This window comes from Rhinopithecus bieti, unplaced genomic scaffold (assembly GCF_001698545.2).
Source record: "Rhinopithecus bieti isolate Rb0 unplaced genomic scaffold, ASM169854v2 scaffold_29855, whole genome shotgun sequence".
NCBI classification, from domain to species: domain Eukaryota; kingdom Metazoa; phylum Chordata; class Mammalia; order Primates; family Cercopithecidae; genus Rhinopithecus; species Rhinopithecus bieti.
The window spans coordinates 648,366-673,358 of NW_016813109.1; the positions used below are offsets into that span (position 1 = coordinate 648,366).

General features: G+C 48.4%; 1 protein-coding gene across 5 annotated transcripts in view; it reads left to right on the plus strand.

Annotated features, from left to right (window-relative positions):
- PLEKHA2 (pleckstrin homology domain containing A2) overlaps window positions 1-24,993 on the plus strand; it is a 95,230-nt gene that overhangs the window by 19,561 nt on the left and 50,676 nt on the right. The window contains exons 1-3 of one of the 5 annotated variants that reach the window (XM_017847675.1): window positions 219-598; window positions 946-1,053; window positions 17,261-17,424. In XM_017847675.1, coding sequence (XP_017703164.1) covers window positions 17,284-17,424 — 141 coding nt within the window. In that variant the 5' untranslated portion in view covers window positions 219-598; window positions 946-1,053; window positions 17,261-17,283. Of the gene's footprint in view, window positions 1-218; window positions 599-945; window positions 1,054-17,260; window positions 17,425-24,993 lie in introns of those variants that run through there. The other 4 variants (XM_017847674.1, XM_017847673.1, XM_017847676.1 and 1 more) reach the window with 4 other exon arrangements.

A 24,993-nucleotide genomic window follows, 5' to 3' on the forward strand; every position in this document is an offset into this window, starting at 1 on the left:
CCCCAAAGTCTAAGGGTTCAGGATCCGAAGGAGACCCGACCGAGGTCGCTGGGTGGGGCTCTGGGAGGAGGAATTGGGGTTCTTGAGGGAGCTCGCGCTCCAGCTCGCCTCCTCCTGCGAGGACGCCCCCTGCCCGGACACCTGCTGCCCCAGTGAGCGTCCGGGCCGGGCCTCCCCGCGGAGCAGTCTCCGGGCGCGGGTCCCACCTGCCAGGCGCGGAGCGCAGGCTGCCTCGGGCGCAGCCTCGGGGCGCCCCGCCCCCGCCTCCCCCGCGCGGCCCCGGTCCCCGGCCGCGCCCCCTCCCAGCCCGCGGCGCCCCGGCACCCCTCTCCCTCCCCGGCGGGCTCCGCGGAGCATTGTACTCACATCCGGGGCTGGGTTTTGCTTTAATGCGAAACGTAATTAACCCGGAAAAAAGAGCCGAGGGACTGGAGAGAAGGAGGGGCACAGGGGAGACAAGAGCGAAGGGTGCGAGAGGCGCGGAGAGTTTGGCAGCTAGACCCAGAAATCCCCGGAGCGCGGCGGACCCGGCGGCCGGAGGGGCGACCCCGCCCGATGTAACGCACCCCGCCCGAGCTCCGGCCCCTGCACGGGGGGGGTAAGTTGGGCGCCCTCGCGGGCCCAGGAGCGGAGCGGCGCAGAGGGGCGCGCGAGGGCCGGCGGGGCTGGGGTGCAGGGGGCGCCCCGGCGGGGCCCTGGCCTAGGGGCGCGAGGGGCGCGCGCGCAGGGCTGAATACGCCCGTCCTGGTGGCTGACAGGCGAGGGGAGGTGGCCGCAGACCCTGGAGGCCTCCTCCAGCCCTCCGGGAGAGCCCCGAGGGCAGCCCCTCCTCCAAGTGCTCGGGGTGGCCAAGGTCGCGGCCGCCAGGGGTCGGGCTGCGGGGGTGGGGCCGCAGAGAGGGTGGGGGCGGGAGTTCTGCTGAGCTGCATTTTCTCACGTTTGCAGCAGCGAAACTTCTCTGCGGGTTCTGGCTCTGGGGCACCGGCCCCGCAACGACTGCCCGGGCTGCGGGAGGGGAGGAGAGCAGAGAACGTCCCCAGGCAAGTCCCTTGGGTACGATTGGGCCATGGAGACTCCTGTTTCTCTCCCCCGACTACCTTATTAAATGACAGGCCTAGAAGGCTCCCCTAAGGACACCGGTCCTTTCCTATGGGTGCAGCCTGGCCTTTGGGCTTCTGGAACTCCATACAGTGGAAAGGACTGCCCTAAAATGCAGGTTCGGTGCCAGGTTGGGTGAGCCCTCGAGGGGAGCTCTCGTTCTCTCACCAACTTCTTCCTCACCTCACAAGCTTCCCTTTTCTCCTTCAGTCCTGAAGACGATTTCACCAAAATTTTTAAAAAAAGAAAGAAAAAAGAAGGGTGGGTGAGGGTGGGAAGCTAGGCCGTTTAGAATGGAAAAATGTCCCCGCACGCCCAGAGAGGGGTGCAGGACCCGCTGCAGCCGGAGCACCCTCACATCTCCTCCTCCGGGCCAGCCCTGCCCCCAGGCCCTCGCCTTAGGGTTTGGCTTCCTTCCTTCTTGGTGAACGCAGGTTCAGGATGTATCTTCCCCTTCTCATTCCTTCTTCCTGCCCGCCGCCTTTCTTTAGGGCTCCAAGTGGGGTTTTAAGAGGACAGTAAACGGCAGAGAAGAGGGAGGGGAGAGCTCCACACCAGGAAGCCAGCTGTGGCTCTGGGGGCTCTGAAGGCTGAGCTGTAGATGCACTTGGGGCTGAAGTACCAAGACTGCACTAATGGTGTTCTTCATATATCTGACCAAGTCCCATTTTCCCTTCTTTTGTCATTGTTTTTCTTTGGTTGCAAGCCTTCCGAAACAGCAAAGCAAAAGATCTTGAAAGAATAGAAGTTTTTGTTTTCTATTTCAGTTGCATTCAGTTGACATTTATTATACATGCAAGACAGTAATGAATAAAACACAACTCCAAATATTTTTTCTTTTTCCTTTACCTTTGGAGGGCTAGACCCTTTCTTTGGGGAGCTTACAGGACTTGTAAGCCCCCCACTTGTTTTGAGAAGCCACAGCAAGCTTTTAGAAAGCATCATCATCGTCATCTCAGACGTTAGCCTTCTTCACCATGTGCCGCTTGAAGGCGGATGATTTTTGCACTATCAGAGGTCTAGCTTGTAGTCTAGATTACAGCCAGCCCAACGTATGACATGTACCAGGTGCTAAGTAAATGTTTGTTGCTTTAATGAATGAATGCAAACACATGAATTGTTTACACTTGTCCAAATGGCAGAGAAAGAGCAGTGTCGTTGTTCCTCAAACCTGTAGGGATTTGGTTCACCAAGCTGGTACATGGGAGTTACTAGTCTGGATGTTGCCTTTACACCTAAGTATCCTTTGACCCTGTTTGTACATTACAGCATACTTTCTATAAATTGTCTGTAGCACTCCTAGTGGGATTTTAGCTGGCTGGTAATGGGAGCCTTGCTCATTTCACAGATGGGTAATTACCTTGGTATTGATTGAGAAACTGCCTGCCCTTTGGTGAAGAGTTTTTGCAAACCTTTCTTTTTCCTTGTCATTGGTGCTTTCTTCTTCTCTCTTCTGTGTAAGGAAATAGGGCCTGCAGTTTCCATCATGTCATGGTAGTGAGTTGAACCATATTCAGCTCGGTATTTTAGAGTGGTTAAAATAAATCTTGAAGACATGCAGGTTTTGGTTGGTGCAGGTTTTTGTCCTGCAGAAGTGGGAAGGGGAAGGCTGATGAGCTCTATCAGCTGAGCCCCAGAGCAGCCCTCCCACTGCCTTGCCAAGTGTTTGCTGAAGTGCTAGGATACTAGGAAGACCCAAGCAGCATTGGTCTCCAGTCCAATTCATGGGACAGATGGACAGGTGGGTGATGCCCCTGCTGAAAGGCTGGATGACTCAGATGAGAGCTTGCTGCAGACAACAGTGCATCAGAATATCTTTTCTGATTCACGGAAACTGCTGGGGCTCAACTTATTCTGGTTGTGATAGACCTAGGGCTTGGAAAAGAGGATCTGGGTGCTGCGATGCTGGGTTGCTCTGCCCCCTCTCTCTTTTTCCACCATGAACAGTTTGGGTTGCCTAACTTTCCGTTTTCCATCTGTCTCAGTGAGCTGGATGGGACTCCAGCAATCTAATCTGGTAGGCTTTGGAAAGGAAGGAAGGGAAGCAAATATTATAGTGTGTTGGCCTATGGGAAGAGAAGAATCCTGGCCCTGCCTGATATAAGCCCATTATTGAGATGGGAAATTGGACAGGCGGGGGAGATAGGGCAGCGGAGAGGTGGGAGGGATGCGGCCCCATCCTGTCGGTAGAGGAGGCTGGGGGTTGGTGCAGTGACTCTACAGTTCCTTCTGAAAGCCCCTTCCCTGCCCTGACCCCAGTGGATTGAAGTGATTTGTTATGCATTAAAGCCAGAATTGGGCTTTCTCACTGTGGAGGTGCCAGCCCTGCTGGGGCAGGGGCTCCTAATATTGCCTAGTGTAGGCAAAAGGCTTGGGGGCTTTGGCCTTGTGGTGTGCCTTTTGCCCACAGTGCCTGGTCAGCAGAGATGACGAGGATGGGAAGCTGGGTCCTCTTGTCCTTATACTCTTGAGAAGCACTGCAGTTAAAGTGCGAAGGCTGGGACTCAAATTCGGCTGGCCCCTTGTAAAGCAGCTCTCTCTGCTGGTGTGTTTGCCCGTGGCCGGGTCGAGGGGCAGCTCTAGGATCCTTTCCTTGGAAACTGATGAGCATGTCTAAGTTTCTGTTAACTCTCAGGGTAGCCTGGCCAAGAAGGAGTCAGCGAATTGCCTGGACTTTTGTTTTAAACCTCCTGGAGAATTTTAGAGATGTAAAATGTGGTTGTTCTTGGAGTCGAGTGAAGAGTGAGGGAAGCTGACGCCTTTCCTTGTGAGAGGGATCCCAGAGTTGCAGCTTTTTCACTGACATTTGCTCATTGGCGTTAGAGGGATGGAGGTGTGCATGCAGCAGCTGCCTGCCCAGTGTTAAGCCACGTTGCAGTAGTAATGATGACCATGTACTCCTTGTTAGGCACCCACACTTGCACTTTAACAACAACAATATTTACCCGATGTCTGGGTGTCCAGCGCTTTTCACACATTGTTTCATTTAATCCTCACAGCAGCCTTTGAAGTAGGTAAAGCAATTATCTCCGTTTTGCAGATTAGGAAATAGACCCTGAAGAGTTAAGCAACTTGTGGGCATTTGCATCCAGGTCTGTCTGGCTCGAGATCTGGCTCGAGACTCATGCTCTTTCCCTTCACTCCACTGCATGCTTGGGATAGGTAACTGAAATCAGCACACCCTTTTGAATGGTCATCTTCTTGCAAAAGTTCCCTCAAAAATACTCATTGGCTGGATGCAGTGGCTTATCCCGGTAATCCCAGGGCTTTGGGAGGCTGAGGTGGGAGGATCACTTGAGGCTAAGAGTTTAAGACCAGCCTGGGGAACATAGTGAGACCCCATCTCTACAAAAAAGAAAAATTAGCTAGCTGTAATAGTGTGTGCCTGTAGTCCCAGCTACTCAGGAGGCTATAGCGGGAGGATTCTTTGAACTCAGGAGTCTGAGGTTATAGTGAGCTATGATCGCACCACTGCACTCCAGCCTGGGCACCAGAGCGAGACCCTGACTCTAAAAAAAGAAAAGTTTTTTTTTAAATACTCATACTGATTATTGTCACCTGCACATCCTCCTTACCACGCCTAGCCCCTCCTCCTTCCCTAAATCAAGAGACAGAAGCACATGTCTTTAGAGGAACACAGCTAGGCCATTTATGCTCCCCCCTCACCACTCCCTTGCCCCACCCCTGGCACTTTGCAAAAGGCCAGTAGGTTGGAAAAATGATGTTTTTGTTTTTTGTTTTTTGTTTTTTGTTTTTGAGGCAGAGTCTTGCTCTGTCACCCAGGCTGGAGTGCAATGGTGTGATCTCGGCTCACTGCAACCTCTGCCTCACGGGTTCAAGCGATTTTCCTGCTTCAGCTTCCTGAGTAGCTGGGACTACAGGCGCATGCCACCATGCCCGGCTAATTTTTTGTAGTTTTAGTAGAGATGGGGTGTCACTGTGTTAGCCAGGATGGTCTCTGTCTCCTGACCTCGTGATCCACCCACCTTGGACTCCCAAAGTGCTGGGATTACAGGCGTGAGCCACTGTGCCCGGCCGGGAGAAATGATGTTTTCTTTTCATTCTCTTACTGTCCATGTATTAGTACCCTCTGGTTGACATGGTCCATTATAAAATGAAGTTTAGAGTTCCAGGACTGGCAGCTGTTGTTAAGAAGCCCTACAGTGAAACTGAATTCATTGTGGGGGGACTTTCACAATTCTGAAAGTTGGAGATCTCAGCTTTTATAGGCAGTAAAGCCAGTGTGGCTGCGTGCCTGCACTGGTGCCCTCTCTGGTGGAGATGGTCTGATGAGCCTTCAGCCCCGGGCAAGCTTTTGTTTCCTGCAGGCTCCAACAACCACATTTTCTTTGAACGTAGATGAGGCTACTGTGAAGAGAGGTCATGAGTGTCTGAAACATTTTGTTGTTTTTGGCATCTTTATTGCAGTGGTATCAATTTCCAGTTACTCCTGCCTTACGCCCCTCCCGGCCTATATTTTTTCAAAAATTCCTTCTTGAGTATCTCTTGCTCTCTACTCCAAGTTCTAGGGTCCAGTGGGGATTGGGCTATCTCAGGGTCAAGCCAGCACCCTGTCTGATCCTCCCTCCGCCTCATTCCTGTACATGTTTGCATTCCTCACCCTGCACTTCCTCTGGGAACTTGTTCTCAGTACATTTCCTTCTCTTGCACTTTATTCTCCCGCCTTACACTCTTTGGAATCTGCTATCATGACAGTTTCAAAATGCGGCCATGTTAGAGCAGTAGGAAGTGGAGGCTTCCACACTTCCTAAGTTATAATCTTTGACCCATTCTCAGGGATGTGTTCTCAAATAGCCATGCTTGCATTTTGCTGTTGTTTTTACTGGGCTTGTACATTGCGAAGGCCCTGTTGGCTTCACAATATACTTTGATGTGTACTGCAAATCTAAACATATGTGAACTCCATTGATGTGGTCCATATGTATTCTAGCAATAGGTGAGTGACTGCTCCATATCTCTACACCTCAGTTCCTGTCTGCTCTATTTCATACAGTCCTCTTTGAGATCTCTGATGTTATTTCCCGAAAAACTTTCTCCTGTCACCCAGTTGAGCCATTTCTGGTTGGTAGAACCTCTCGCTCACTACTGACGCTGCTGCCTGCAGCTTCTGCCCTGGTAGGGGTAACGGGACAGAAAATGTACATACCACATGCCCCAATCCTTGTCAAAAAGCACCTTTTGAATATTTTCTGGAGCAAAATCCCAGAAATTCCTTGTCCTGCCAACACAGAATAATGTGAAAGAAACATCTTTAAATTTTTAAAATGAGTAATTTTTTTCTCATTTTTGAACTGAGGTTGTAGTAGATATTTTGTATTTGAGCCAGTACCATTTAAGGCTTTATCTCTGTTATCACTTTCTCTTATTATTTATCTCAAAAATGCCAAAGTAGTCAGGCAGAGTCTCCCTTATTTCCCTCTATTATTTCCTCTGTCTCCAAATTATGTTAGCCATCTTCAAAATCAAGAGGAAAACCACAACTCTCATTACTTATTAGCTTTATAGCTTTATAGCTTTTCTTTAAAATAAATCTATCTGGCTGGGCACAGTGGCTCATGCCTATAATCCCAGCACTTTGGGAGGCTGAGGCCAGAGGATCACTTGAGCCTAGGAGTTTGAGACCAGCTGGGCAACATACAAAAATTAGCCAGGTATGGTGGTGCATGCCTGTAGTCCGAGTCACTCAGGAGGCTGAGGTGGGAAGATCGCGTGAGCCCAGGAGGTGGAGGCTGCATTGAGCCATCATTGTGCCACTGTACTCCAGACTGGGAGACAGAGTGAGATCATATTTCAAAAAAAAAATTCAATCTATTCATCTTTTCACTCATCCAGCCAGCCACTTATTTTATGTATGTATGTATGTATGTATGTATGTATGTATTTTTGAGACAGGGTTTCACTCCTGTCACCCAGGCTGGTGTGCAATGGTGCGAGATACTGGCTCAACAGCAACCTCCACCTCCTGGACTCAAGCGATTCTTCTGCTCTAGCCTCCCCAATAGTTGGCACTAGAGGTGCACACCACCTCGCCTGGCACTTACTTTAAAATGTCAGTCCTATCTCCCAAGTTTCAAGAAGGAAAACTCCACTGGGGATTCCTGTCAGGGTCCCCGTTTCCTCTTCCCAGAGCACTTGTCAAGGTACAGCCCATGTGTTGTAGGAATAAAGGAATAGCAGCATCGACTTGGGACTGAGTATTCTGTCAGCCTGAGGACCTGGGCTCTTCTTAAGACCAGAGAGCCGGGGACCACACCAGCAAGAGAAAGGAGGAAAGGCGCTCAGAGGATGTTGCCATATGAAGTAAGAAACCCAAATAGCTTGGAGGGTGCTAAAGCACTCTGGGCAGGTAGATGTCTGCCTCTTGGATAATTGTGAGATGTGAAACATTTATTTGTTAGGTTTAGGTCTTTAAAACAACAAAAAGTTCCAGGAGAGCTATAATTTAGGGAAAGCCTTGTTTGTGGACTCTGGAGAATTGAGAAATTTATTATCAAATTCAAAACTTATACATTTGGGTGGGAATCTGTGTGGAATTAAATAGCTTTCTCTCCTGCTAAATAAAGTAACACATGCTCCCTGTAGAAGATTTGAAAAAATATGTACAAGTAAATGAAATTCCACTCATAGCCCATAGATAATAACTTACTATTTTGGTGACTGTATATCTGGTTTTAAAACAGGCCATATATAGGAATATAAGAATAATATTTGGATGATTGAGATCATATTATGCACCATTTCATATCTTTAAAAAAACTTATGATATGGTGAGTTTTCCCCTCATTCATTAAAAACAACCTGAAAACAGAGTTTTTGAATCATTGTGTAATATTTCCTTGTGAGCATGTCCTGTTGTTTATTTAATTATTTTCTGGGCCAGGCGCAGTGGTTCATGCCTGTAATCCCAGCACTTTGGGAGTTCAAGGTGGGTGGATCACGAGGTCAGGAGATCGAGACCATCCTGGCCAACACGGTGAAACCCTGTCTCTGCTAAAAATATAAAAAATTAGCTGGGTGTGGTGGTGCACACCTGTAGTCCCAGCTACTCAGGAGGCTGAGGCAGGAGAATAGCTTGAACCTGGGAGGCGGAGGTTGCAGTGAGCCGAGATGGTGCCACTGCACTCCAGCCTGGGGACAGAGCGAGACTCTGTCTCAAAAAAAAGAATTATTTTCTTTCTTTTTTTTTTATTATTATACTTTAAGTTCTAGGGTACATGTGCATAACGTGCAGGTTTGTTACATATGTATACCTGTGCCATCAACTCGTCAGCACAAAAGAATTATTTTCTAATCGTTGTGTTGTTCAGGACATTTCCAGTTGTTTGTTACTATAAATTCTATTGCAGTTGCCATCTTTTTACTTTAATCTTTCTTTGCATCTTTGTTGATTGACTTGGATGGAATCCTAGAAGTCAAATCAAAGGGTATGAACATTTTTTGCTTTCTTGTTCTATATATATAGAGAGAGAGAGAAAGAGAGAGAGAGAGAACTAAATTGCTTTCCAGAAAGGTTCATACTCCTGTCCTGGGTGTATAAGAATCCTAGGAACATTTTTAAAGTAGACAACATCTGTTTTAAGCAGTGATCGTTCCCTTTCAGCCCCTCTAGTGCCTCTGCGTCCCATCTGGGCTATGTGCTATTTTCTCAGGGTCTGGGTCCCAGCTGTCTCTTGTATATTATAAGCCTGACAAAGTCATCTGTTGCCTCAGTTCCTCAGGGTAATTTTTTTCTTGGCTCGAATCTCCACTGGTGGAATCTAAGGCATGGAAATGGGCGGTAGAGAGATATTTGGGGCTGTGATGCCTCCCAGTGCCCCCCATTTCATTCTGTGGCAGGCAGCCATTGACTCTTCCTTCTCATGAGCTGCTTCTAGTCAACTGGCGGGTGTTGGCCAGGAATCTCTCAGTTTAATTGCCATTTAACATGCTTTCTGCCACTGATTAATGGGTAACTCCATGCAAACTCACTTTCTTTCCCCGAGTTTCACTTTTATCATAAATACTTATTTTCATTTGCAGTACATATTTAAGAACTTATATTCTGCTTAGAAACCTGGATCATATAAAACTTCCCACTTTTTGTTTTTCTTTTCATTAAAATACTTTTTTTTTTTTTTTTTGAGATGGAGTCTCACTCTGTCACCCAAGCTGGAGTGCCATGGTGTGATCTTGGCTCACTGTAGCCTCCACTTCCAGGGCCCAAGCGATCCTCCTACCTCAGCCTCCTGAGTAGCTGGGACTACAGGCATGCACTACCATGCCCAGCTAATTTTTGTCTTTTTGGTACAGATGAGGTTTTGCCATGTTGCCCAGCTGGTCTTGAATTCCTGGGCTCAAGCAATCCTCCCGCCTCGGCCTCCCAAAGTGTTGGGATTATAGGCGTGAGCCACCATGCCCAGCCTGAAATACATTTTGGAGGAGTTACTGGAATAATAGGAGGCTATGTCTTGGATTGGTTTGGTGTGTGTGTGTGAGAGAGACAGAGAAGAGAGGGAGAGAGTGAGGGAGAGAGGGAGAGAAGGACAGGGAGGGAGACAGAAAGAGAGGAATTCTGTATACACATACTCTTGATTTGCTTTTAACGAAGTCCAGGAAGGTAGGTGAAATAGGAAACAAACATTTAAAAAATGTTCAGCCTCACTAGATGTCATTATGTATTTGGAACTATCAGCCTTATTTATAATAGTGAAAAATTGGATACAACCTCCAATTTAATCGTAGAGAAATGGTTATGTAAATTATAGTAAAACCAGTCCGTTAATGTTATGCAACCATTAGAAACAATGATTGTAAAGACTATGTAGCAACATGGAAAATGCTCATGACATCATTTTAAGTTTTAAAAAGGCCAATTATATGGATAGGGACATGAAAAAGCATGCAAATGTGGAAGTTGTTGGCTGGAGTGATTGTTAAAATAATTCCAGCCTTGTGATATTATNAGCCTTATTTATAATAGTGAAAATTGGATACAACCTCCAATTTAATCGTAGAGAAATGGTTATGTAAATTATAGTAAAACCAGTCCGTTAATGTTATGCAACCATTAGAAACAATGATTGTAAAGACTATGTAGCAACATGGAAAATGCTCATGACATCATTTTAAGTTTTAAAAGGCCAATTATATGGATAGGGACATGAAAAAGCATGCAAATGTGGAAGTTGTTGGCTGGAGTGATTGTTAAAATAATTCCAGCCTTGTGATATTATGATTTTTGCACTAAACCCAGAAAACACGAGGGAGGTTTGGCTAGGGAAGATAGGGTGCTGAGTGGGTTGGATAGAGGCCCCTTCTCTTGCAGATACCCTGTGTGCTTTGTTAGCTGTGTGTTGTGAAGGCCAGGAAGCTACTTGCCAGATAGTTTCATTACGGTATGAGAGCCAAGGTGAAGGGACCATCTAGAGAGAGGGGTATTTAGAGCTCTAACCCAGCATCAACACTTTCTGTCTGTTTTTTTTTTTTTTTTTTTTTTTTTGAGATGGAGTCTCGCTCTGTTACCCAGGCTGGAGTGCAGTGGCCATGATCTCAGCTCATTGCAACCTCCACCTCCCAGGTTCAAGCAATTCTCCTGCCTTAGTCTCCTGAGTAGCTGAGATTATAGGTGTGCACCACCATGCCTGGCTAATTTTTGTATTTTCAGTGGAGACAGGGTTTCACCATGTTGGCCATGCTGGTTTTGAACTCCTGAACTCAAGTGATCCACCTGCTTCGGCCTCCCAAAATGCTGGGATTACAGGTGTGAGCCACCGTGCCCGGCCCCAGCATGAACACTTTCCATGTTGTCCCAGGAGATAAGGGCTGGGTATTGTTAGGATTCCCACAGACTTACCTGGGAACTCCTGGGATAAACCACACTAGATCACCCTCCACCCAATATTTTCACACTGGGGAACTCAGGGCAAAATGAAATTTAAGGCTGGGTGTAGTGGCTCATGCCTATAATCCCAGTACTTTGGGAGGCTTGAGGTGGGAGGATTGCCTGGGTCTAAGAGTTTGGAAACAGCTTGGGCAACACAGGGAGATCCCATCTCTACAAAGAATTAAAAAATTAGCCCTCCATGGTAGTGTGCACCTGTAGTCCCAGCTACTGGGGAGGCTGAGGCAGGAGGATTGCTTGAGCCCAGGAGTGGGAGGCCGCAGTAAGCTACGATTACACCACTGCACTCCAACCTGGGCAACAGAGTGTGACCGGGTCTCTAAAAAATAAAAACATAAAATGAAATTTAAGATAAGTGATTTTGACCGGGCGTGGTGGCTTATGCCTGTCATCCCAGCACCTGGGGAGGCCGAGGCTGGTGGATCACCTGAGGTCAGGAGTTCAAGATCAGCCTGGCCAACATGGTGAAACCCGTCTCTACTAAAAATACAAAAATTAGCCGGATGTGGTAGCACAGGCCTGTAATCCCAGCTACTCTGGATGCTGAGGCAGGAGAATGAATCTCTTAAACCCAGTAGGTGGAGGTTGAAGTGTGCTGAGATGGCTCCACTGCACTCCAGCCTGGGCGACAAGAGCAAAATCTGTCTCAAAAAACAGAACAAACAAACAAAAAACCCCAACTATGTAACTGGCAGAGTGTTGTGAGAGCTTGAAAAGACATTTTGAAGCTTTGCCTTGGTCTTGGCTGGGGATTTGGAGGTGATCACATATATGTGTACACCAAGTTGTTGCCCCATCTAAGTACCAATTACTACTGGCACTCCCTTTTCTCCCCTCACTGGCTCATTGCTAGAATAGTAGATGCTAGGGATGAGGTGGCAAAGTTAACTTCCACACAGGCCTCTGTGAAGAAGAGAAAGAGCCAGAGAAGATTTGGAAAATGATGGTGACATGGCTGAAGAGGCGAGGACAGGGGATTTGGGGGCCTGGGGCAGCTCTGTGGACCCAATCTTAGCAGCTGTTGAGACAAGGAATGTACAAATGGGATCAGAATGAACCGTCAGAGGATTAGGGTTCAGGACCTGAGTTCACGTTGTGTGCAGCATCTGAGCGTGCTGCTGCTGCGTGGGTCAGCTAGTTAGAGCCACATTTCTGTGTGATGCTCCGTTCTCCTGCAGTTGGTCCTTCCCCCCACCTCCCACATTCCTGATGAGCTCTGTGACTCAGCTGCTTCTCGGGACATCTGAGCAGCTGTTTTTTTTATAGGGATAGAGCCACAGTCAGGAGGTGTTGTAACCTGAATGCTTATCTTCCCCTTGGGTCCGTGAGGGCCCTCTCCCACCGTGACGCCCCTGAAACAAAATTGGACTTTCAGAGCGTGCCTTCTTTAGCCCCTGACTTCAGAAAAAGACAGGCGTGACCAGGCGCGGTGGCTTACGCCTGTAATCCCAGCACTTTGGGAGGCTGAGGCGGGTGGCTCACCTGACATCAGGATTTCGAGACCAGCCTGGCCAAACATAGCGAAACCCCGTCTCTACTAAAAATACAAAAATTAGCTGGGTGTGGTGACGTGCACCTGTATTCCCAGCTACTTTGGGAGGCTGAGGGAGGACAATTGCTTGAACCCGGGAGGCAGAGGTTGCAGTGAGCCGAGATTGCCCCCACTGTACTCCAGCCTGGGCGACAGAGCGAGACTCCATCTCAGAAAGGAAAAAAAAAAAAAAAAAGAAAAGAAAGAAAAAGACAGGCATGATGAATCCTGCAGGCTTAAAAGGAGAAATTTGAAAGCCAGTGTTCAGTTGGACACTGTGCTTAGCGATTGGGCCCAGGACAGTTAGCTTTACTCTTCCACAGCAGCTTGTGTGTTTTCTCTGGGAGATGCCTCAGGAGTAGCGATAGTCCTTGCAGTCCCTGCAAATCTGTCTGTGACTGGTTGGGCATCAAGGCGGTTTGCCTGGTTTTCCTGGGGGGCTGGCGATCACCAGCATCCTGACCAGGCAGCTCTGCACCCTTCCCAGAATGCTGATCCAACCCTTCTGGTGGGACTACTGTTCCCCCGTCACCCAGGGAGCTGCGGCTTCTCTCCAGGATATGCTCCCCTGCCCCCAGCCAGCGCCAGACCGCTTCCCTTGCTACCTTTGACCCAATGTCTGCTGGGAGACTTCATGATCCTCCTGTGGCGTCTGTTCCTCATTACTGGCTTTGTACCCATCTCTCTCCTGTTTCTGAACTCAAACTGGCTCCATTGTGAAACTGGAGCCGGGGCGGAAGCTTTGTTCGAGGAGGCGCTGGGTCTGTCTGCAGGTGCCGTAATGGAAGGGATGCTGCTTTGGGCAGGGGTGTGCCTCCCCCGGCCCCTGCTGTGCTGCAACATATCCTTCTCTGCTGTGTTTCTGAAACCTCCTCTGTCCACGGTTGATCCTTCTCACTGCATCTTTTACTGCAGCTCCTCTGATTTCTTCCTTAGCTGTGCTGTTTCACCTCTGCCCTGTTTTTCGCCTGCTTTGCTCTTTGTTCCCTCTCCTTTCACAGTGAGTAGCTGTGGGATTCCCCGACGCGTCTCCCTGATGTCTGTCTCCAGTCCCCCTCACCTCACCTGGATCAAGGGATTCACCGGTCACTGGTATCCATGTGTGTGTTGGTGGGGGGCATTTGTTCCTAGGGGCCGCCTCTCAGCACTGGCCCTTGTGGGGTTGGGAGGGAACACGCCACGCCACCAATCGCCATCCTTACTATTATTAGCCTGATCTGAATCCGCCTGATGTCAGCCTGTGCTGTGGGAGGGTATCTGGGCCTGCAGTACTGGGGCTGTTGGGTCTCTGTAGCTCACCTGCTGACCCAGCGTCCCCTTGTGGAGGATGGCCTGAGGCAGCCATCTCACAACTTTGTGTGGCTGTGGACAGAGGGCTTGGGCCACCAGGAGCTTCACTCTGTTGGAGTCTCTCAGGGCTCAGCAGTGGTGGGGTCTGACCTTGAAAGTCTGAAGGTCATGTGGTGCTTTGGGACCCTTGTGGGACCCCTTGTCCCATGTCGGCACTGGGTGTGCATTTCAGCTGGGTGTCTCTGCTCATTGAAAGGAGCCAGTCTTTGTTGGGGAGCACAATAGAGCTCCCACTCTTCGCTTTGGCTCTCAGAGAGGCCTAAGAAAATTGCAACAAGAACAGAGGCTGGCTGGCTTGAAGGTGTGGCTCATCCCACATTGCTAGAGAGACTATTCTGGAGTCGGGGATAGTGCTCATGGGCCGGGACTTTCTTCTTCTTTCTCCTTTTTCTTCTCTCTTCCTTTCTTCTTCTTCTGACAGGGTCTCACTCTGTCATCCAGGCTGGAGGGCAGTGGCACTCTCATGGTTCCCTGCAGCCTCAAATTCCTGAGCTCAAGCGATTCTCCTACCTCAGCCTCCTGAGCAGCTGGGACTACAGGCACGCCACCATGCCTGGCTAATTTTTTAATTTTTTTGTGGAGACGAGGTCTCGCTATGTTGCCCAGGTTGGTCTCAAACTCCTGGCCTCAAGCGATCCTCCCACCTTGGCCTCCCAAAGTGCTGGGATTACAGTTGTGAGCCACTGCACCCAGTCTGGGACTTTGTTCTGATGCCTCATTCTTTCCATTATAAGGGGCTTTATGGGTAACCATGTTAGGCTGCTCAGGCCATCATAACCAAGGACCACAGTTTGGATGGCTTAAACAACAGAAGTTCGTTTTCTCACAGATCTGGAGGCTGAAAGTCCAACGTCAAGGTGTTAACAGGGTTGGTTTCTTCTGAGGGCCGTGAGGAAAAGATCTGTCCAGGGCCTGCGCCTTGGCTTGTGGATGGCTGTCACCGCCCTGTGTCTTCACAGGGTCTTTGCTCTTCTTATAGAGACATCAGTCATAGTGGATTAGGGCCCATGCTAATGACATCATGCTAACTCAGTCACCTCTTTAAAGACCCTGTCTCCAAATACAGCCACATTTTGAAGGCCTTGGGGTTAGGACTTCAACATACGAATTTTGAGAGGACATGATTCACCCCATAACAGTGACAGCAGAGTGATGTAAGATGCTGGGCCAGGGCTGTGACCCTACCGCAAGACTCCAGAAACTCCTTGCATTTTAATCTCTTGGTATCTTCATGGAGCTGGAGAGGCTGTCCTTTGTGACTTAATTCCTGGCAGAATTTTAGAAAAATTTTTTTATGTTTAACTTTTGTGGATACGTAGTAGGTGTATATATTTGTGGGGTACCTGAGATGTTTTGATACAGGCTTGCAGCACGTAACAGTCACTTCATGGAAGGTGGGGTATTCATCCCCTCAAGCATTTATCCTTTGTGTTCCAAACTGTTCAGTTATACTATTTTATTTTATTTAGACAGAGTTTCACTCTTGTTGCGCAGGCTGGAGTGCAATGGCGCGATCTTGGCTCACTGCAACCTCCACCTCTTGGGTTCAAGCGATTCTCCTACCTCAGCCTCTCGAGTAGCTGAGATTACAGGCATGTGCCACCACGACTGGCTAATGTTTTATATTTTTAGTAGAGACGGAGTTTCACCATGTTGGCCAGGCTGGTCTTGAACTCCTGACCTCAATTGATCCACCTGCCTCAGCCTCCCGAAGTGCTGGGATTACTGGCATGAGCCACCACTCCCGGCCTCTTTTAATTATTTTAAAATGTACAATTAAATTATTATTGACTATAGTTACCCTGTTGTACTATCAAATAGTAGGTCTTATTCATTCTTTCTAACTATTTTTTGTACCATTAACCATCCCCACTTCCCCCCAGCCCTCCACTACCCTTCCCAGCCTCTGGTAACCACCCTTCTACTCTCTATCTCCATGAGTTCAATTGATTTGATTTTTAGGTCCCATAAGTGAGTGATGTCTGTCTTTCTGTGGCTGGCTAATTTCACACTTACCATAATGATCCCCAGTTCCATCCATGTTGTTGCAAATGACAGGATCTTATTCTTCTTTATGGCTGAATAGTACTCCATTGTGTATATATGCCACATTTTCGTTATCCATTTATCTGTTGATGGCCACCAAGCTGCTTCCACATCTTGGCGATTGTGAACAGAGCTGCAACAAACATAGGAGTGCAAATATACCTCTTCAACAGACTGATTTCCTTTCTTTGGGTGTATACCCAGCAGTGGGATTGCTGGATCTTATGGTAGATCTATTTTTAGTTTTTTGAGGAACCTCCAAACTGTTCTCCATAGTGGTTGTACTAATTTATATTCCCACCAACACCATACAAGGGTTCCCTTTTCTCCACTTCCTCACCAGCATTTGTTGTTGCCTGTCTTTTGGATAAAAGCCATTTTAACTGGGGTGAGATGATACCCCATTGCAGTTTTGATTTGCATTTCTCTGATGAGCAGTGATGTCAAGCACCTTTTCATGTGCCTGTTTGCCATTTGTATGTGTTTTTCTTGAGAAATGTCTATTCAAATCTTTTGTCCATTTTAAAGTCGGATTATTAGATTTTTTTCCTATAGAGTTGCTTGAGCTCTTTATATATTCTGGTTATTAGTCCCTTATCAGATGGGTAATTTGCTGATTTTTCTCCCGTTCTGTGGGTTTTCGCTTCACTTTGTTGGTTGTTTCCCTTGCCGTGCAGAAACTTTTTAACTTGATGTGATCCTGCCTGTCCATGTTTGCTTTGGTTGCCCATGCTTGTGAGGTATTGTTCAAGAGCCTGGCAGAATTTTATTCAGATGTTTGAATTGGAGCTTACATCCTTTCTGAGATCATTTCTTCCATGTGTAAAATTGAGTTGTGAGCCACTTTACAAGGTTTTGTGCAGAGCGACGATAATAGCTACTGTTCAGGAAGTGCTTACTGTATAACTAGCACTTAATTCTCAGCCCAAGCCTTATGAGGTGCACTATTATTAACCCCGTTTTACAGATGCAGAAGCTGAGGCACACGAAGGTTAAATAATTGGTGGTCATACAATTAACAAGTATCCAGAACTGGAATTTGAATGCAGGCCCCTGATCTAAAGTTTGAGCTTATCTCCTCTATGAATGTAAAGTGCCCAGTGCTATCCTGGGCACATAGAGCCTTGGAAAAGTGAGTTGAATACGTGTGAATGGATTTTTAGGGGTGCTTAACATTGGGAGAGGTTTCCAGGGTCTGGAGTGGAACATTTGGTGCCCCCACGGAAGGAAGTTGGTGAGAGAGTCTCAGCCCAACTTCCTGGAAAGATTTCTGCAGGTCCTGAGGCAGAGCTGCTTCATCTTCCTTCTCATCAGCACCTCCCTCCTGTGCGCAGGGTGATGAGAGCAGAGCCCAGGAATGCCTTATGTGGATCGGCAGAACCGAATCTGTGGGTTTCTGGACATCGAGGAGCATGAGAACAGCGGCAAGTTTCTGCGGAGGTACTTCATTCTGGACACCCAGGCTAACTGCCTCCTCTGGTATATGGACAACCCCCAGGTGAGAGGGTCAGTGGGAAGGGGCGGGGCGACTGGGTGCCCCTCACTGCGCGGGAGGAATGCGCACGGGGTTAGCCTCCAGGCCTAGGCTCACGAGCAACACAACCTGCTCATCAGCAGGGAGGGGACAACCCCACAACACACACAGACACACACAAACACATTCACGTGCACACACACCACACACACCCCATACAAACCACACACACGCACACACACGCACCTCATACACACGACACACACCCCATACACACCACACAGACACACACGCACATGCACCTCATACACACACACCACACACCACACAGACACACACACATGCACCTCATACACACACACCACACACCCCATACACACCACACACACCCGCACCACACACGCACCTCACACACACACCACACACACCCCATACACACCACACAGTACACACACACCACGACACCCCATACACACACACAACACGCACCTCATACACACACCATACACACCAAACGACATTCACACACACGCACACCACACACTTCATACCCAAGCCACACAGCACACCAGACACGCATACGTACAGCACATGCAGCACAGCCATTATACAACACCACACGGAACACAGCACACGACATACTCCGCATTACAACATATCCACACACACATACCGCACACACACTATACACACACGAGGCACCACAGCACCAGACACAACCATCACGCACATATGCCACACACATCCGCAGTATCACACACCCACACACCACACACACACATGCAGCACACACCCCATACACACACGCCCGCATTAACATACACAGAGGCCACACACACCACCCGTGAACACAACGCTCGCGCACCAGATACATACTGTACAGCACATAGATGAGCAGCATGGGCAAGCACACACCCATACACACACCACAGCCACAGCACCACACAACGCCATAAACGACACCTACACAGCATACACAGCCGCCCACATCATGGCACACATACCCGCATACACACACAACCGCACACAAATACACAACCGCATACACACACCACACCCACATTCTAACAGAGCAGGCCATCAGCACCACATGCAGCACACCATAATACACACCACACGACAGCACACATACGCCCGCATACACGTACCACACACACATACACGCGAGCACACACCATACACAGCACAGCCACACACCAGACACACCATTACACACAATGTACACACAACCAACCACACACACACACACAACAACCATAAACACACACCAGATACATACATTACCCACATACACACACATGAAGCACACACCCCATACAGCACACCACACACACATAACACAACCATAAACACACACTCAGACACACATCATCACACACACACGCCAACCACATGCAGCGCATACCATACACACCCACCGCACACCAGCATAAACCATACACACACCACACACACAGAGACACACAAACCATACACACACCCCCACACACACCACACATGCATGCACCCCATACATAGACACACACATGCACACACACAGACACACACCATACACACACAAATACACACACATACCATACCCCCCCCCCCCCCCCACAGAAAACCATCTCAGTTCTTAGTTTGGAGAGAAGGATGCTCTCCTGACCCTGGCATCTGGTGTCTGCTCTCACACACAGAGACCAGCCAGGATCTGCCAGTGAGATCCAAGTCCTGGATCCAGGCTCCAAGGCATGGCTTGCTTCCTGTCACTTTTCTTCAGGGCTGTGGCCTCTGGCTGCTCCTGCTCTTCCAGTCTGGGGGCCCCACCCCAGCAGAGAATGTGACCTGGTTCCCTGAGCTGGACACATGTTGGATTTCTTTGGTTTCCTGACTCAGGAAGTCCTAGAATCCTGGATTGGAGGTGCCTTTGGCGGTCACCCAGTTTTGTTTACTCGTGGTCCAGATGAGAAGAGAGCCTCAGACACTGCACTGGATGTAGGCAAGAACATGGTCAGAATTAGGTGACTTGCTGAGCATCTTGTGGAGGTCAGGCACAAAGATGGAGGCCACCTACCTTTGACTGCTATGTCTGGGAGTCCCTGGAGTCACCACTGGTCTGGGAACAAGTTGCTTCACTCTGATTTGGGATCTCAAGGCTTTTCTTATTCTGGCCCTGGGTGCTGTTAGCTTTTTCCTTCCCCCACCCTTGAGTGATTTGGTGGAATGAACCTGCAAACACTGACATGGCCTCTGAACAGCAAGGTCACAGGTCATGGCTGTGTTGGGATGAAGAAGGGTGTGGGGTCTGGAATTTGGCTCTAGTTCCGAGGTTTGGGAAGAGGAAATTCTGAATGTCCCTGGGATGGAGTTATGCTTTAAGATGCGATGTAGAAAACGAGTTGTGTGAATCTCTAGGTCACTATCCAGGGACTAATCATCTAGTGGTCTTGGGCATTTGTCTTCAAGATTTGATGGCCAAGAGAAAAACTGTATCGATGCAGAAAACATACTCAGAAAGTAAGCTGCTGCTAATTGCCTTCTCCAGGAAGGATTAACCCTAAGTAGAACTGAGCCCCATGTGGCACCCTGCAGCCCTGAGAAACCTGTTGCTTACTTTCATTTGAAGTGCCTACTGTGCAGAGTGAACCCTTCCTCGGCACACTGTGACACCTTCAGCTCAGCCTGGAATGCCGCTGTTTGTCATGCAGTGGGCCTGGTTTGCCTTCAGACCCTGCCATACCATTTTCCCTTCCTTTGCTCTTTTCTTTTTTCTTTTCTTTGAGACAGTCTTGTTCTGTCACCCAGGCTGGAGCGCAGTGGCACTATCTCGGCTCACTGCAACCTCCACCTCCCGGATTCAAGTGATTCTCCTGCCTCAGCCTCCTTAGTAGCTGGGATTACTGGCATGTACCACCATGCCCGACTAATTTTTGGTACTTATTTATTTATTTATTTATTTATTTTTTGAGACAGAGTCTCCCTTTGTTGCCCAGGCTGGAGTGCAGTGGTGCTATCTCGGCTCACTGCAAGCTCGGCCTCCTGAGTTCACGCCATTCTTCTGCCTCAGCCTCCCAAGTAACTGGTACTACAGGCGCCCGCCACCATGCCTGGCTAATTTTTTGTACTTTTTTAGTAGAGACGGGGTTTCACTGTGTTAGTCAGGATGGTCTCGATCTCCTGACCTCGTGATCTGCCTGCCTCGGCCTTCCAAAGTGAGCCATTTTGTTATTTTTAGTAGAGACAGGGTTTTACTGTGTTGGCCAAGCTGATCTTGAACACCTGACCTCAAGTGATCTGCCTGCTTTGGCCTCCCAAAGTGCTGGGATTACAGGCGTGAGCCACTATGCCTAGCTTTTTTTGTTTTTTTTTTTCAATTTGAGATTTTACTCTGTTGCCCAGGCTGGGGTGCAGTGATGCAATCATAGCTCAAACTCCTGGGCTCAAGTGATCCTCCCACCTCAGCCTCCCATGTACCTGGGACTGCAGATGTGCGCCACCATACTGGGCTAATTATTTTTATTTTTTGTAGAGATGGAGGGTCTCACTTTGTTGACCAGGCTGGTCTCGAACTCCTGGTTTCTTTTTTTTTTTTTTTCTCTTCTTTTGAGACAGAGTTTTGCTTTTGTCACTCAGGCTGGAGTGCAATGGTGTGATCTGGGCTCACTGCAACCTCCATCTCCCGGTTCCTCCTGAGTAGCTGGGATCACAGGCGCCTGCCACCATGCCTGGCCAATTCTTTTTTTTTTTTTTTTTTTTTTGAGATGGAGTTTTGCTCTTGTTGCTCACGCTGGAGTACAATGGTGTGATCTCAGCTCACTGCAACCTCTGCCTCCCGAGTTCAAGCGATTCTCCTGTCTCAGCCTCCTGAGTAGCTGGGATTGCAGGCGCTCGCCACTATGCCCAGCTAATTTTTGTATTTTTAGTAGAGATGGGGTTTCATCATATTGGTCAGGCTGGCCTCAAACTCCTGACCTCAGGTGATCCACCCGCCTCTTCCTCCCAAAGTGCTGGGATTACAGGTATGAGCCACCACGCCTGGCCTGAACTCTTGGTTTCAAGCGATGCTCCTGCTTTGGCCGGAGTTAAGTCTTTGTTGCCAGTAGACTTGGCTTTGGGCACACTGGAGACGAACCCTGGGTGACTTACGGGTCTTCACATTCTCTCTCCATTCTCCTTTGTGTACTTCCTCCCACTCACCTGCTGTGTTAGCGCAAGTCATTCGAATGGATTTTTGTTTTGAGTTACCTGCTTCACGCCATGCTTCCCCACTAGTGCTGTGCTTTACCCAAATTGACTTACTTGGGGAATTCTGTCTGGCTGTTGCCAGCTGCTCCCTGGAGAGTCGGATCTTTCTTCATACCCTGGATCACAGACTGAGAGTTGTGCTGTCAGTGGCAGATCACCCAGGACCACAGTGGCACCATCTTGGAACTTGAAAATTGACAGTTGTCAGGATTCCCTTCACTCTGATTTGTCACTGGGGCCCAGAACCTGTGCTAAGCCTAGACGCTGTGCCTCAGGCTGCTTTCTAGGCTCTCTGGGGTCAGCCTCTGTAGCAGGTTCCCCCGGCCCAGGGCAGGCTCTTACTCTTTCCTGCCAGCTGAGCTCTCAGGGTGTTTTGCGGTAGAACCTTCTTTGAGTTTGAATTACCAGGTAGAACTAACTAGTGGCCCACTGCCGAGGATTCTTTACGTTTTCCCAGGAAGCAATAGAGCTCACCTGGCTTGACATATTCTTGAAAAAGGAGTCTTGCTGTGATACAGAAATAATTCAGGACATTTTACTTCTTCAGTAGTTGGGTTAGTTCTTTGTTGTGTAAACGGCCAAACAGCCACTCCACATTTAAGCGTGGATGTTTCAGGTAAGTTTTAAATGGTATTAGTGAGCATTTATTACTGTGTGCCAAGCACACGTCATTGGGTTTTTATTTCATTCTGACAACAAGTTTAATTGGTAGTTATTATTGCCCTCATTCTGAAGATGAGGTAGGTGAGGCTGACGGGAAGAATTTGCCCGTGGTTACATAGTAAAAAAGTAGCACAGCTGGGACTCTAACCCTGACAGTCTAACTGTAGTGCCTCTGCCATTACTGCTGATAATGAGACAGGCACAAGGGTGACTGGGAGGATGGAGAGCCTGCAAAGGTAGTTACTGGTTAAGAAAGAGAAACCTGAGGACTCTCAGGGCTGGGAAGTCCTAGAAGGTAGGGTACTCGTGTGGCTTAGTTTTTGATCATAGTGTCCAGGATTTGATGAATATGTATTCATTAAATGAATGAATGAACAAACTAAAGAGGGCCAGGGAAGGAAGTGGCCAGAAGTCAGGTCCTTGGGGAATGTGGAGTGCCCAACATTGCTTTCCTGGGGTTGGGGACAGGGCCAAAATGGAATGGAAGTTCTGCAGAGAGGGACATCCTGGGGATTTTGGTCCATTCCTATGAAGAGAGGCATTGAGAACTGTGTGTGGTCATTGAACATCTTTATTTGATAGGGGAAAGGAGATCTCTGCTATGTTTTCTTAATTATTTAATAGGCAGTAATAAGCAGAAGATTTTTGGACCCAGGTCTCCGATCTTTGTGTGTTGAAACCACCTGGTAGGTGGTGTTCGGTGAGCCTGAATCTGTTACTGCTGCTGCTACTGTTATTACTCACTGCAGCTTATACTTACTAAGTGGTTGCCGTGTACGAGCCGTGGTGTGATATGCTTTTACATGTGTTACCCCATCGAACCTCTCCATAATCCTGGGGCCTAGGGTCCGTTGTCACTCTGCTCATGGTTGTGCAGGTGGTAAATGCAGCGTTGGAGCCAGATCCATCGACTCGAGCATGCAACCTCCCCTTTGTCTGCCTCCCTCCTCCCACTGACCTCTGTGCTCAGCCCTGTGCAAGGTCCTGTAGATGATGTGGAAAATGAATTCAATGAGGCTTTTGCCACCAGGAAGCTTCAGGGTTAGCTGGGGAGAGGAAAACAACACACACAAAACTGTAGTGCTAATAATCCTGGCATATCATATAACAGGGTAGCATATCATTAAGTGCCAGTGCCAATGCCCGGATGCCAATATTTAGGTTGAAGGAGAAGGGGTTGCCATTTTCCTTTGCTGCCACCCATAAGGGAAAGAGGTGGAGTGTCATATGGAAAGTTCTCAGGCTGGGGAGATAAGAGATCAAGGATGCAATCATGGCTCTGCCACTAAATTGATTTACATCCTAGGCAAGTCATTTATCCTGTGAAGTATGGGCACTCTAGGTGGTCCTTTCACCACCACACCTGGCTAATTTTTATATTTTTAGTAGAGATGGGGTTTCACCATGTTGGTCAGGCTGGTCTCGAACTCCTGACCTCGAATGATCCCACCGCCTTGGCCTCCCAAAGTGCTGGAATTACAGGCATGAGCTACCGTGCCCAGCCTCTAGGTGATCCTTAATGTGCCTTTGATCCCTTAATTTCCTGAGAATAGAAGGAGATCCTGGAGTTCAACAGCATTATTAACACATATTTACTAAATTTGTTCAATGTGCCAGATGCTGATCTAAATACTGTGGCTACATCAGTGAACAGGACAGTCTTTGCCTTCATAGAGTTTATATTGTCTTTAGGAAAATAGACAATTAGGGTGGGGAGAGCTGGGGGCTCCCTTTGTAGAGGAGGTATCACTAGATCCAGATGTTGAAGAGTGTGTGAGGTTCATTTTTGCTATACATTATTCATATTTGCAGAGTATTTTGTGGGTTTTTTTTGCACTCTACTTTTTAAATTTATAGTACTATATACTATATAGTACATATATATATTTTTTTTTTTTTTTGAGACGAGTCTCGCTCTGCTGCCCAGGCTGGAGTGCGAATGGCCAGATCTGTCAGCTCGACTGCAAGCTCCGGCCGTCTATTTACGCCATTCTCCCTGCCTCAGCCTCCCGAGTAAGCTCGGACTACAGATGCCCGCCACGTCGCCCGGCTAGTTTTTTGTATTTTTTAGTAGAGACGGGGTTTCACTGTGTTAGCCAGGATGGTCTTGATCTCCTGACCTCGTGATCCGCCCATGTCGGCCTCCCAAAGTGCTGGGATTACAGGCTTGAGCCACTGCGCCCGGCTATTTATTTATAATTTAAAGACAGAGTCTCACTCTGTTGCCGAGGATCCAGTGCAGTGGCATGATCTCAGCTCACTGCAACCTCCGCCTCCCAGCTGCAAGAAATTCTCATGCCTCAGCCTCCCGAGTAGCTGGGTTTGCAGGGCCTGCGCCACCATGCCCAGCTAGTTTTTGTATTTTATTAGAGATAGGGTGTCACTACGTTGGCTAGGCTGGTCTCGAACTCCTGATCTCAGGTGATCCACCCACCTTGGCATCCAAAGTGCTGGGTTACAGGTGTGAGCCACTATGCCTAGCCCAGTTTTCATTTCCAAGATGTCCTTTGATTGTTATACCCACTCTGCCCCAGAGATGAAGAAGAGAAGGAGGGTGTTCTAAGTTGGGGAAACAGCAGTCATTGTGGGGCAGAGGTGAGCTTGCTTGGTTGGAGGGACATTTAAGGTCATCAGGGTCCCCAGAAGAAGACCCTGAGACTAGGAGTCAGGCGCTGAGACAAGATCTGTCAGGAAGTTCTTTATTGA